This window comes from Panthera onca, chromosome E3 (genome assembly GCF_046562875.1).
Source record: "Panthera onca isolate mPanOnc1 chromosome E3, mPanOnc1 haplotype 2, whole genome shotgun sequence".
Lineage (NCBI taxonomy): Eukaryota > Metazoa > Chordata > Mammalia > Carnivora > Felidae > Panthera > Panthera onca.
The window spans coordinates 20011162-20025060 of NC_138354.1; the positions used below are offsets into that span (position 1 = coordinate 20011162).

At 55.3% G+C, this 13899-nt stretch overlaps 1 protein-coding gene across 3 annotated transcripts in view; it reads right to left on the bottom strand.

Moving 5' to 3' along the window:
- The window catches only part of KATNIP (katanin interacting protein), a 192178-nt gene that overhangs the window by 23061 nt on the left and 155218 nt on the right, over window positions 1-13899 (bottom strand). For all 3 annotated transcript variants that reach the window (XM_078440439.2, XM_078440440.2, XM_078440441.2), the window contains 3 exons: window positions 9766-10645; window positions 2901-3626; window positions 1865-2070 (listed from right to left, as the gene is read on the bottom strand). In XM_078440439.2, the coding sequence (XP_078296565.2) occupies window positions 1865-2070; window positions 2901-3626; window positions 9766-10645 (1812 nt within the window). The remainder of the gene's footprint in view (window positions 1-1864; window positions 2071-2900; window positions 3627-9765; window positions 10646-13899) is intronic.

Sequence of the window (13899 nt, forward strand, 5' to 3'; positions counted from 1 at the left end):
AGAGAGGAAGAAGGTGATTTTGTGATACCCGCACAGCTGGCTAGCCATTTTCCCAGATACTGCTGTCCACAGGGATCTGTGTCTTTTCTTGCATGTTCTACCATTGTGGAAGCTCTGTGACTGGTAACATGGGCAGCCATCATGTGTCTGAGTCCTCACGAGCAGCTCTTTCTGGTTGGGGAGGAGTCTGACGCCACCAGCTAAAGTGATCAGATTTTCTGGAATAGGGAAGGACCCAATAAATGTTTACCTAGGGTGCTGGAGGGAGGAGAGGGAGAGGAGGATCAGGAGGGAGGGATGAAGAGAAGGAGAGTGAAAAATTTCAACCACAGAGAGTGGTTCTCAGCCTCGGGGCCTGGGCGTCTCATTTTAAAAATGGTTATTTATTTATTTTGAGAGAGTGAGCATGCGCGTGTATGAGCCGGGGGAGGGGCAGAGAGAGAATCCCAAGCAGGCTCAGCATGGAGCCCAGGAACAACCCACTGGATCCTTCGGCCCAGCCCCTAGACAGAGCCTCTTCAGGCCCTTTCCCGCCTGGCTGTGGGGAGGAGAGTGGGGAGGGTGGCCCGCCAGGAGCATCTATGACACCGAGTAGCTTCGGGTCACCAGGGAAGGTCGCTGCCCTGTTCTCCACCCTCCCTGAGCCTCCTGGGACGGCTCATAGAAGGTTTGAAAGCATTTCCACTTAGTTGCCAATAGGTTTTAATTGGGGCAGTTTATATAAAAACCCAGGTTTCTGGCTTCTCTTGAAAAAAAAAAAATCAGGACAATTATCAAGATGAACTGGCAACTCCTGTCTCCTCCTGACCTTGCCAGGCCCCGCCTTCTGTCCTCTGGATTCCAGCGGACCCCTCTCCTCTCCCCCACCCTCTGTAACCATCTCCTTTTCCCCCTTAGGGCCTCAAGAACATCCCTGGGGATGCTGGTTCTTTGGATCGCTGGTCCTTCACTTGGACTGACCCTTTCCCTGAAGGTCGTCTTTCATTTCTGAAAAAATTGGTTTATGAGTTTAAAACACATACTCTGGAGTTACGTCTGGGTGGCTCAGTCAGTTAAGTGTCGGCTCAGGTCAGGATCTTGCGGTCTGTGAGGTCGAGCCCTGCGTCTGGCTCTGTGCTGACAGCTCAGAGCCTGGAGCCTGCTTCGGGTTCTGTGTCTCCCTCTCTCTCTGCCCCTCCCCTGTGTTCTCTCTATGTCTCTGTCACTGTCTCTCTCAAACATAAATAAACATTAAAAAAAAAAAAAAACCAACAGACTTTGGAGTCATACATTCAAGTTCAAGCCTGGTTACTCTCCTGCTGTGTGCCCTTGGGCAACTCACTTAACCTGTCTGAGCCTTGGTTTCTTACATGGGGGTTTTAATGGTCTCTACCTGGTTAAGCATAGTATACACAGTGCTCCACAAGATCACTCTACGTGTGTGGGAAACAATCGCTGGGATTATCATTATTTTAATTCTAAGTCTGCCCATTAAGAGCGTTTCTAGTCCTTTCCGTCAAAAACAACAGTGAGTGATCAAAACACAACCCGAAGCAAAAATTCCCCTGAGACTGCCAACCTCTAAATTACAGAGACGACGCAGGACCGCTTTCTCCTAGCTTTGATTAAAATTTGAATACTTTCTTCACTCTGGTTTAAAAAAAAATAAAAAAATAAAAAATAATTAGAAAATGAAATATGACATACAGGGCCAAAAAATGAAGTAGAAAAATGGGAAATGTCAAAACAGTAGCACCAGCAGCTTAAAGGCTATCTATCTTCATTCTTCCTGTTATACCCGGAGTTGGGAGAAGAAATCCCTCTGGGGGTGCCCCCTGCCCCTACCCGCACCCCCCTCCCCCCCCCCCTCCCCCGCCAGTCCTACCCGGTCCTCAGCCCATGAGCCGGCCTGGGTGTAGGGCCTCTCCTCCCCCTCGCTGTCGGCGGTGCTCGGCCTCCTCAGCGTCTCCCCACTCTGCAGGCTGCAGGGACCCTCCACGTCCACGTCAAATGTCTCATCAGAACAGAATATGGCCTCCAGAATGTCATCGTCGGTCGTGAATAAGATGGTGTCTCCAAAGTGCTCTGGGGCTGGATGGGTCACAAGGAAGACAGAAGAGTCAACTCACCCCAAATCCAAATAGTTTGTAGACCGGGAACCCAAACCCATCAACCTTTGTGCTAGAAAATCCCAAACCACCCACCGTCCCCGATTTGTGTAAGCAAACCTCATTATTTATTATTCACCCACTGCAAATGGGATTCCCATGGCCTAGATCAATGAAGGGATCTAATCTAAGGAGGGTCATGGTGATCGGTCCTGAAGTAGGTAATGTTTTTAGGTGTGGGCGAGGCATCCTGGCAGGATGCTGTTGGGACCCCCACCCAGATCCCTGCCGATCCTTTTTTGGGGGGCTGGAGGCTTGCCTGGAACGGCGTGGGAGTGACACCCCCAAACCGGGGAGCCTGCAGGGTTCCAAAGCTCTTCTGCTTTGCTTTCATGCAGGACGGACTTTGCAGTTTAAGCTCCAGAGCTCTCGCTGGGATCGGGCTGAGGCTGGGCTTCTCCCAAATCGTATCCTTGCCTGGCTTCCCTTCATTCCTATCCTGTCTCTCTCCTTGGACCACAGGCTCTCCTGGGAGCACCCCCTCAATAAGACGCTTGCAGATGAACTCCCCCTTCTCTGACTGAGGCTCTAGGGAAGCTGAGTGGGGACAGCGCCCAGGGGAGGCGTTTAAATGAGGTCAGCTCACCCGTGCACCCCCGCACACCCCCGTGCTGCAAAAGGGGAGGAGTGGGCCAGGCCTAGGAAGAGGAGAGACCCATCTGTCACTGGAGAGCCAGGGTCTTTAGTGTTTCCTCAGAGCCTCAGCGGGTGGCAGGTAGAGGCTTCCAGAACATTCTTACAGACATACTGTACCTCCTGTCAGGGTCCCCGAGGCCTTGGCGATTTCTCCTTTGAAGATGCACTGCGAGTCTAACAGCATGGTGATGTCCTTCACGCCACGGAAGGAGTGTATCCGAGATTTATTGTAGTTCCAGATCCGGATCAGGGCGACCTGGCAAGGGTGCACGAAGTCTACGGAGATGGTGTGGGGCTTGCCCAGTGTGAAAGGGGCCAGCCAGACGTGCATGTCGTCCTGGGTCCTGTTCACCCCGTCGATGAGGTTGGTGACCACGCGGGGGTCTCTCCCGTAGGCCGGTAAAATATTGATGTCGGGGGGGTCGGCTTGAATGTTCGCGATCTGCACCGGCTCCCCCTTGGAACTGAATATTTCTATTCCGTTAAGGCCGACATAGTGCCTGTCCCCCCACGTCGACTTGATGTCGATGACCAGGCGCTGTCCGTAAGGCAAGACGGGGATTTCAAAGTCACTCGCGTCGTCCGTCTCTATGGGACTGTCTTCCCGGCCTCTCCTTGGCCCCAGCTTCTCCTCCTTCCACGGGGGCGGCTGCTCGCCGTGCCGGCTGGCCTTCTGCTGCTGCAGGAACTCGTCCAGGATGTCCCCCTGCGGCTCCATGTTGGAGATGCGTCCCCGGTGGGAGCGGTCAAAGGCACTGAGGGAGTCCCAGGACTCATGCAGCGTGTGTTCCTGCTCACTGCACCACCGGGGTCGTAGCGGCGTCTCGGTGGACCGGGCGTCTTCTGGAAGAACACAGGAGGGTGAAGCCCCATTAGTGCCCTGTGTGCAAGCAGGGACCTTTACAGACTGTCTCACCCAGGGGCTCTCGGCCAGGTGGGGTCGCCCTCGGCGGGGGGGGCATTCTAGAGATCAGTGGGGTGGCTCTTGGGGTCTCAATGCCTAGAGGCCCTGCTGGTCTTTGATGGGTGGGACCGGGACGTTAGTATCCTGCCCTGTGACAGTCGGGGCCTCCTGTCACATGCCACATTCAGGTTGGTAAAAAATTGGCGATGGTTACTCAAGTCTAGAATCTGGCTGTTTTACAAAAAGCAAAGTATTTTTCAATATACTTTGAATTTTTTTTTTCTTAAGTTTATTTATTTTGAGAGACAGAGAGAGAGAGAGAGCACGTGCACAAGCAGGGGAGAGGCAGAGAGACAAGGAGAGAGAGAGAAGCCCACGCAGGCTCTTCCCCGTCAGCACAGAGCCCAACGCGGGGCTCGAACTCACAAACCACAAGATCATGACCTGAGCCGAAACCAAGAGTCGGATGCTTCACCAACTGAGCCACCCAGGCCTCCCGATAAGACGCTTTGAATTTCCTAAGGCAACTGCCATGCAAATCGAGGGAAGACACTCTGTTGTGTGACAACCTTTGCTGGAAATCATCCGGCGTGTCAGACACTCACAGGACGGGCGGGGGTCACGCCACCGCCAGTCGCGCCTGAGTCAGCAGCCAGGGGGTCTGCTCTGAGCCTGTCACGTCACGTGACTTGGACAGCGTCTTCAAAGACTGCCTAGCGGCAGGTGGAACACTCGTGAAAGAACGCTGAGTGGGAAAAAGCCAGACCCGCGACTGTCAGATGCGGCAGAGTCTAGCACGGGCGGTGCGCGCCAACGTGTTGCCACGATCCTTTCTGGGACGGGAGTAGGAAGGGCTTTTAGCTTCTTTGTCACCTGATCTTCCGAGCTCCCTGGATGTGTTATTTTTATAACCGGGAGAAGGTGCTATAGAAACCGCCAACAACACAGGTATGTTACAAGCAAGGAATTTCCTTCTGTGCGTGGCTAGGTTGGCTTCCAGATCGGAAGCCCGCGTCCCCAGCACACGGAGAACACAGTCGGGCCCTCGGAGGCGCGCTCCGAAGGCTGCACTCTCCTCCTCGCGGAACAGAAAGGGCCCAGCGTGCGCACCAAGCGGCGGCCCTGCCCTCGCGGCCACGCCGCGGCTAACTGCCGTGTAAGGGTGTCATTCTGGGAAAACAGCAGCTGATGACACTGACGTTCTGTTTTTTCTCCTTTCCTATCGGACGGTGCCCTGCACTCCATTTTCTGCCTGTCTCCTAGGGGGCCCGGCTCCATCGATTATCCCCTCTCTCCAGAACCCTCAACCATCTCTTCCCCACTGGCACCTTGCCCTCTCTCCGCCTGCAGATGCGCATAAATCTCTCCCACCTGAAAGAAAAAGGAAGCCAGACCCGATCTCATGACTTCCTCCAACCGCCCCTCCCCCCCTATTTTCTCCTTCCCTTTGCTGCGGCCACTGTGTTCTTTCTCCCTCAAGCCCTGCAAGCTGGGGCCTCTTTGTGGAGTTGCTGTTGGGCTCACCCAAACCCCGCTTGCCCTTCTCCTGATTTTCCTTTGGGGATCACCCCGCCTTCAGACCATCCAGATGAGGCAAATCCCAACGGTGCCTTTCTAGGCTGGGAAGGGAACTATGGAGAGAGGGGGGCTCACTTTGAAGTGGCTCTCCTCTGGGGCACCTGGGTGGCTCAGTCGGTTGAGCGTCCGACTTCGGCTCAGGTCATGGTCTCGTGGTCCGTGGGTTCGAGCCCTGCGTCGGGCTCTGTGCTGACAGCTCGGAGCCTGGAGCCGGCTTCGGATTCCGTGTCTCCCTCTCTCTCTGCCCCTCCCCCGCCCATGCTCTGTCTGTCAAAAATAAAATAAACATTAAAAAAAAAATTTAAAGTGGTTCTGTCTGCTGCAGGATATCGGAGGTGAGCGTGCAGTGCCGCTGGCCAGCTTGCTGCGCTGTGGGGGAGGGGGGGTTGCCTGACAACGAAGCCAACACCGGGGACGTGAGCCAGGAGATGGAGAGCCCCAATGACATCATCTGAGCCCCTGGATCCAGCCAAGCCTGAAGCCAAACCCCTGGTGGCTTTCTGTCCCTTGCCTCCATAGGAGTCCTATAATTCCCACGACCCTCCCCTGCGCTGACTTTCTGCATGTACACGATGACTCCGTGCACTCGATCTCTCCTCAGTCCTCATGCCCCACATCCCACGCACTTGGCGGTCCCTCCTCGCCCGCTCAGGAGCGTTGACACTTCCGGGCTCTCCGCTGCTGTTTCTGCTGCTGCTGCTGCTGCTGTCAGCCTCCCCACGCCCTTGCCCTGCCCCAGGCCTCGGCCCCCTCCGGTCCTCCTCTCTGGCCTCGCCCAGCCAGCTCCTGGCTGCAAGGCAGGCACCGCTCGATTTTCTGCATCAATTTCTGGCTTGTCTCCCCCGGCCACCACCGTCCAGTTCCAAAGACCCCTCGGAAGGCCGAGACGTGTCCATTCTGTCACTCCAAACACCGTGTGCCTCAAAGGGAATTTGTCACCAAACCCTCCAACTGCCACTGTCTCTACCGTGCTGGGAAGCATCTGACTCCTCGCCATGCCGCCACGCCTCATACCTTCCTCCCTGACGATCAGCTCCACCGTGCCGGCCTTTCTGTTCCATGGACACCCCAAGTCTCTTCCTGCGTATCTTTGCAGCGTCTTCTCCCAGGAATGCTCTTCTCCCGGATCCCCACGTGCCTGCCCATCTTGTCCCCGCCTCCTCCATTGCCCCGTTCCCCGGGTGTGTCCCATAGACCTTGGCGCACGTAAGTGCTCAGTTCATGTGTGCCAGCACAGGGACGGCTGGCTGGTGTCATCGTCATGCAACCCCTGGGTTCAGGCCCGGAGCCGAGGGACCCCCCCCCCCCCCCCCCCGCCCCCGGCTTCCACCTGTCAGCTCTCCTGCACCTGTCCTCTCCCCTCCTCATCTGCCATCAAAAAAGACCCTAGGAGTTTCTTCCTTCTTTTCCTCCAGGCGCGAGGCTTAACATCTGGCAGAAGGAACTTCCCATACGGATCGTCATGACATCAGTTTATTGTGATTTGATTTCCACTGACTGAAATGAATGGCCTGGGGGTTGGTCTGCAAGCGCGCGGAGAAGAGAGAACGGACGTCATGTGTCAGGGACTCGGCCTGTGGTTCTCGGCCTGGGTGGCCAAGAAAGGCAGGACTCTGCCCTCACTCTGCGTCTGCGTTCCCGACTTACTCTCCTCGAGATGTACGCTCTGGGTTTCGAACGCAGAGACGTGCAGGCCTTCACCTGGACACGTTTCCCTCTGTCTGGAGAACACGCGGTCCCTGCTCCCCGGGAGTTGGGGAGCTGCCGTGATCCGCGCTTTGTCGTTGTCAACCTCCCCGCCCACAGCCCTGAACGGACACCACAAAGCTGCTGCTGCTTTCACGTGCAGTCGACACAAACTTGGGGGGCGGGGGGGGGGGGGGTGGGTGGGTACCCGTATGAGATGGCGGATTTAAGGTTTAAAACTACCTCTTGGCGGAGGGACGTAAACATGGAGCGCGGAGTTCTAAACCCGAGCTTGGGAAAATCAAGGGCACCACCGTGGGGTATGGGCTGATTGTTACTAAAACGGGAAATGAAAACGAACGTAGACACGACAGAGCCATACGCGTTCAAGGTGAACAGCCTCCAGCCACAGCCGATTGGGCCAAGAGCGGTCACCTGACCCAAGTCGACCAATCAGCGGCTCCCGTGAGACTTTGGGAGCCACAACGGGCAACCGTTGCTCCCCGGCGGTGAGGCCGTTCCCCACCCCCAGGAAAGAGCAGGGGCAGCTGACCTCATGAGGAAGAGTGAGGGAACGTGGCAGAGGCAGGGCCCGGCAGCCCCGGGGAGTCGCGGCCACGTCTCCTGGGTGCACGCCGGCTTTCCGGAGGGTCAGTGCTCCCACCGGGGAGAAGTGATTTGGTTCCCCCATAGCCAATGGACCCCTGATGCGGACCCTTCCAAGATGTGGATGCCACTATAATGAGAGGCCCTGTCAGACAAAAGGATTTCCAAGCTCTGTCTTTCGGTGACACCATGACTCCAGTCCCAGGGAAGAACTCGGGTGGTCATCCATTCTACAAGCGTCGTTGGAGGGCTCTGCCTTGCGCCTTTCCTGAAGGGCACGGCTGTGGGATTTGGCTCTACGTAATGGGTAATTTAAAATTTCTAAGCAACTTTCCTTTTTAGCATGACTGGCTTAACAAGCATTAAATCTCAAGGGCCCGGTTCTTAATGTGTCATTGAGCCAAGCAGTGAAATGCCTGGAAAGAAATTAAAATGAGAGAAGATTCTTCTGAACGTGGACAAGTCAGAATAACACCCATCACCTCGGAGCTCCCAGAGGTTGTGCGGGGTCTGTCTTACCAGGAAGGCTCCGCAGTGCCCGGCTCTCCCCGGCCGGGGGCGCTGCGGAGGTGGGGCACCAAAGGGGTGGTAGTTTGAGGCACGGATGCTGGAGCAGGCTGGCCTGGGTTCAAATCCCGCTCTAACCCTCCCTGGCTGCGTGACCTGAGGAGAGTTTCCTAAACCTCACACTTTCTTTATCTGTAAAATGGGGCTGGCGTGAGGAGAAAATGAGGATCATTTGAGTAACGTGCCTGGACGAGGGCCCAGCTTAACACACACACACACACACACACACACACACACACACACACACACGTCAGGCATCCAGCCACGGCAGTTCCCCTCCCCCACTGCAGAGAACCCACCATGTGTCAGGCCCCCGGGGCCCCTGACACAGATGAGACACGGCCCCTACCCTCAAAGAGCACCCCCACATCTGCTCTGCTCTCCTCCCTGACACCCAGTCTCAGGGTTAACTCCAGGTGGGGGTGGGGGGTGGGGGGAGGAGCTCTGGAAGAAGGGAGCCCTTCGCCCACATGGAAAGGCACCTTGAGTCCGAGGGACCTGCCTGGGTGCCCCAGGTGACATCGGGGGTCTGAAAGAGGCCACCGATTCTCTGCATGTCTGAGTGTAGACGTGGGCTGAATGCAGACCTTTGGGGTGTTGTTGTTGTTGTTGTTGTTGTTTAAGTGTATTTGAGAGAGCGAGTGGAGGAGGGGCAGAGAGAGAGGAAGAGAGAGAATCCTAGAGACTCAATCCCACGAACCATGAGATGGTGACCTGAGCTGAAAGCAAGAGTCCAAAGCTGAACTGACGGAGCCACCCGGGGGCCCCCGGGGGCCCCCGGGGTCTGTCTTCTGGACAGTAACAACAGACACGTCGACCTGATTCGCTAGGGAATAGATTCCCTGGCTTTGCACACAGATACACCAGGAGGCAGAATCCCGGGGTGACGGTGATGAAGAGCAACAGCTCACACCTTCCGGGTGCTTTTTTGGGCCCGACGCTGCACACGTATGACCTCATTTTATCCTCCCACGGGGATGGGTGTTACTGGTGCCATTTTACAGATGAGGACACTGAGGCTCAGAAAGTGCACACGCCAGGCTCTGTAAGTCCCAGCCCCGAGGTACCAGAGCTCCAAGTCACAGTGGCTGGACTCAAACGGTTCGACTCGTAGCCGCTATGCTGCCCGCCTTCCCAGTAGCCAGATCTGAGTGCAAATAGTCGGAAACCCAGTCTTCGGCACCCTCCTTTCAGACTGCTCACGTATAATCTACTGCGAAGTTGACAAAACAGGTGAGTCCTCCCAGGAGATTTTTTTTTTTTTTTTGACCCACCTAGTGGTTTAAAAATAATATCAATCAGTTGCCAATGTTGAAAAATAATATTGTACATCTCTGATTTCTCTTCACAAAAGGAGAAGGGAGGGGCGCCTGGGTGGCTCAGTCGGTTGAGCGTCCGACTTCCGCTCAGGTCATGATCTCGCGGTCCGTGAGTTCGAGCCCCGGGTCGGGCTCTGTGCGGACAGCTCGGAGCCTGGAGCCTGCTTCCGATTCTGTGTCTCAATCTCTCTCTCTCTCTCTCTCTCTCTGTCCCTCCAAACCCCCTTGCTTTGCAGATGAGGAGGCCCTTATCTGGGGTCCATGGAGCAAAATGGTATCCTGGGGACAATGGCACCCGGGTCAGACCGCTTCTCGAGCTTACCTCTGCTGGTTGGCTGGCCATCACTGTGACCGCTGCTGAGGGCGTCCTTCCTCGGGCCCCTCCTCCCACTAGCAGGGCGCTCTCTGTTGGAGGGCTGGTTAAAGATGTCAAAGTCGTCACAGACGTTGGGGGTCACCTTCTGGGCTCTCTCCCCAGCGATGACATTCCAGCTGCTTGCTCGCCCTTGCTCACGCCTGGGGCCTTTATCCCCGATCTCAGCCTCTCTAGGACCCTCACCCCTGGCGCCAATGACGTCATCAGACAGAAGCCCGCCTTCCCGGTCCAGTGGCTTCTCGGGACTCAGCCACAGGGGTTTTGGCTTCCTGCCTCCCTGCTTCCTGCCCTTCCCCGCGGCAGAAGGTTGCAACCAGGAGGGAGTTTTTGCTGGTGGCTCGGAGACTTTTCTGCCCGTGAGGTTTTCCAGCTGTTGGATCAGAGAGGGCCCTGGGTCCAGGGCAGGGCATTCCACAGCCGGGCGGAGGGGAGGAGGACGGGGCACGCCACCCATGGAGGCCGGCATCGGGGCTGGGGCTGCTAATAAGCTCGTGTCTTCGTTTAACTTGGACAAATTGTCTTTCGTGCAATTGGGAGGATTCATCTTTTCGCCAAATAACTTTCCTTGGGAAGAAACCTTCACATCTACCGCTGCTCCGGCTGGCTGTGAGCGGGCCCCATCTGTGCCAGCCGTCTGGCAGGCATCTCCGCCTTCTCCCGAGGGGGCACCCACGGTCCTCTCCATTCTTTCCTCCTTCTTGTTTTTCTGGCCAACCAGGACGCTCAGGTCAGCTGGGCCCTCTCCACCTCCTTTGTCTAACGTGCCATCAAAGATGAGCTTTTTATTGACATAAAGCTTCATGTGCTTGGCACCAATGTCAAGATCCTGAAAACACAAAATTTAACAAAATGAAGCTGTGTGGCACCAGGCTGACGTATCACATTTTGGAAGCGGAAGATCAAAAAGAAAAATGTGGAATGCTGGAAACGCAAGCTTTAAAAAAACCATAGCACCGGGGATGTTAAATAAGGCTGGTGTCATTTCTGTGTGAACTGTTACATACTTTATAAATCAAAGGACTTTCACAAAGAGACGGCCCCAATTGCTGCCTTCTCACCACTGCTCCCTGCTGGGACATTGGTAATAGCCTGCTAATTGGTCTCCCTGCTTCCTGTCTCTTGCTGCCTTCAACCTCAACTTCACATTGCCAGAGTTCGTTCTCTACAAGAGCAGGTCTGGCCCAGTCACTCCCCTTTCCAAAATCGTTCTTGTTTTTCACTGCCTTTTCTTTAATATATGGTTCCTGGGACCTCTGTGTCAGGAAAGCCTGATGTGCACAGGAAACGCAGAGCCCCTGGTTCCACAGATATCATTTCAGGTGCCCTGAAAGCAGAGCCTGAGACAAGGGTTGAGTACAGGTTGCTTATGTGAAAGCTGTTCCCAAGAGGGAGTTGGGAGAGTAAGATAGGGCAGGAGAAAACCCCCCAGTGTTTTTCTGAGCCGGTCCCGGCTGTTGTGCACACGGTGTTCCACTCCACTGGGGCCCTCAGAGGAACCCACAGAACACAACTCAGAAGTATCCCTCCCAAGGCGGGAGGCTGGGGTGTTTGTCCACTGACCCCCTTCCCCGCTGTTGAAGGCTGCCCCTGGGGGCACTGACTCCCCACCACACAAACTGAGGCCACTGGGACTTTGGGATCAGGCCCTGAGCAGAAAGGCCGAGAGATCTGGGAGCACTGGAGGCGGTGCCTTGTCAGCATGCCCGGGGACCGTCCCACCTCAGCTGCTATCGGAAGGCGGGGGGGCAAGGGGATGTGGTGTGGTGCTGTGCTGGTAACACGTTCTCCGGACGATTCCTTGGAAGGTGGAGAAGCTCAGGCCGATGGGATGAATTCCGAACTCCTCGGCATGACATACGTACAGTAACCTTCACAGAAGGATCCCTGGCTTAGCCTTCCCGTCTCCTCCCCACGACACTCATGCCCTGCCTCATGCAGGTATTTAATGTTCCTTTGCTCATGCTTAAAACATAATCACACCTCCTCCTGCTACCGCCCCGACTGTCCATTCCTCTTTACAGCAAAACTCTTTCTTTACAGACAGCTTTACGGGGTGCCTCGCTGGCTGAGTCCATGAAGCGTCTGACTCTGTTTCAGCTCAGGTCACGATCTCGCGGTTCATGAGTTCGAGCCCAGCACCAAGCCCTGTGCTGACAGCGCGAAGCCTGCGTGGGATTCTCCTCTCTGCCCCTCCTCTGCTCTCTCTCTCTCTCTCTCTCAAAATAAATTTTAAGAAGAAAATTTAAAAACAGCTTTATGAGAGAATACATACTTCATACAGTAAACCATGCGTGTTTAAAGCATACAGCTTGGTAAGCTTTAACACCTGTATACGCTGCGTATCAGCTCCGCAGTCAAGCTAAGGAACACATCCATCACCCCCAAATTTCCTTGTACCCCTTTGGAATCCTACCTTCCCCGCTTCCCCTCACCCCCAGGCAGCCACCTGTCAGCTTTCTGTCACTGCAGATTACTTTGCATTTTTCTAGAATTTTCGTATAAAAGGAGTCCTGCCCTATTTGGGTTGACTTCTCTGACACAGCATAACTGAGGTTCCCTGTGTTGTGTGAATTAGTAGTTTTATTCCTTTTAATTGCTGAGGAGTGGTCCGCTGCAGGGATGCCCCACAATTTGTTCAGTTCTGAGGGTCACTGTCACGGCTGCTCCTCCCCGCCTTCCCTCTTGGCCTTTGCCTCCACCTCTACGTGGTCCCCTGCTTGGCAAGGGCACCAATCGCTGGGGAGGGGTGAAGCCTCCTTGTTAGTCTGGGACAATTGGGATTTCCTCCTGTTGTCCTGGTGCCATCACTCATAAAGTCCACTTTCCACCCTCTGAAGTGTCCCAGTTCGGACAGTAAATTGAAGGGTCCAGCAGGCTGCCGGATCCCCTGGGAGATGTGCGGTCCTCAGTTGGGGCGACGGCTTACTCCCCTTCGGTAGATTTCCTTACCAGGCTCCTGGGCCCTGCGCTCCCCTGGTCTCTCCCCTGCTTCCAGCTCTCACCGCTGCAGCCCCAGGTTCCTTGTTGATCCTCCTCTTCGGCTGCCCCAGGGCTCAATCCTAGGCCTCCGGATTCCTCTGCACCCTTTCACTAGGTGGTCTCATCCAAGCCCATGGGCCCTAAATACCATCATCACGTTGATGACTCCCGATTATTTACATTATTTTTATTTTTTGACTCCTGATTATTTTACTCTCCAACCCCAAACTCTCCAGCAAGCCAAGTGACCGCATGACCTCTCTTCTGGGATATCCAACAGGTGTCCCAACCTTAACATGCCCCAAACAGAGTCCTTTCTTTTCTTTTGGAGAGACAGTGCACAAGTAGGGGGTGGGGGGAGGAGCAGAGGGAGAGAGACAGAGAATCTCACGAGGGTTCCACGCTCAGCATGGAGCTCGACGCAGGGCTCGATCCCACAACCCTGGGATCACGACCTCAGCTGAAATCAGGAGTCGGATGCTCAACCAACAGAGCCAGCCAGGCGCCCCTGCCCCCCAAAGAATTCTCGATTCCTTCTTCCCAAACCTGGTCTTCGCCCGTCTTAAAAACGGTCAGGGGATGCCTAAACCTCGGAGTCCTGATTCCTCTCGTTCTCTTATGTCACAAGCCCCCAGGGGCTCCCTCCAAAACCCCTCCTGAATCTCGGCCTTCTCGTCTCTGAATGTACTGCTGCCCCCCAGCCCATGTTGTCGCCATCCTCCCTGAGACAATGACCACAGCCTCCTACCTGGCCTTTGCTTCCTCCCTGCTGTGCCCGTGCCCCCCCCCCCCCCCCCCCCGCAACACAAACACACTTGATTGTCTACACAGCAGCCAGGGGTTTTTTGTTTTGTTTTGTTTTGTTTTGTTTTGAAGTAACTTAACAGGTCATGGCAACCCCCTGCTTAAAACCCCCTAGCAGTTTTCCACTACACGGAGAATAAACTCCAGTGCCCTTCAGGGGCCGACGAGGCCTATGTGATCTGGCCCCTGCGGACCTCTGCCCCGGCTCCTATCACATTCTTCCTCTTCCCTCCACTCCCAACACACAGGTCTGATGGCTGCCCCGTCATCCCGCAGGGCTCACGGCCACCTTGGGAC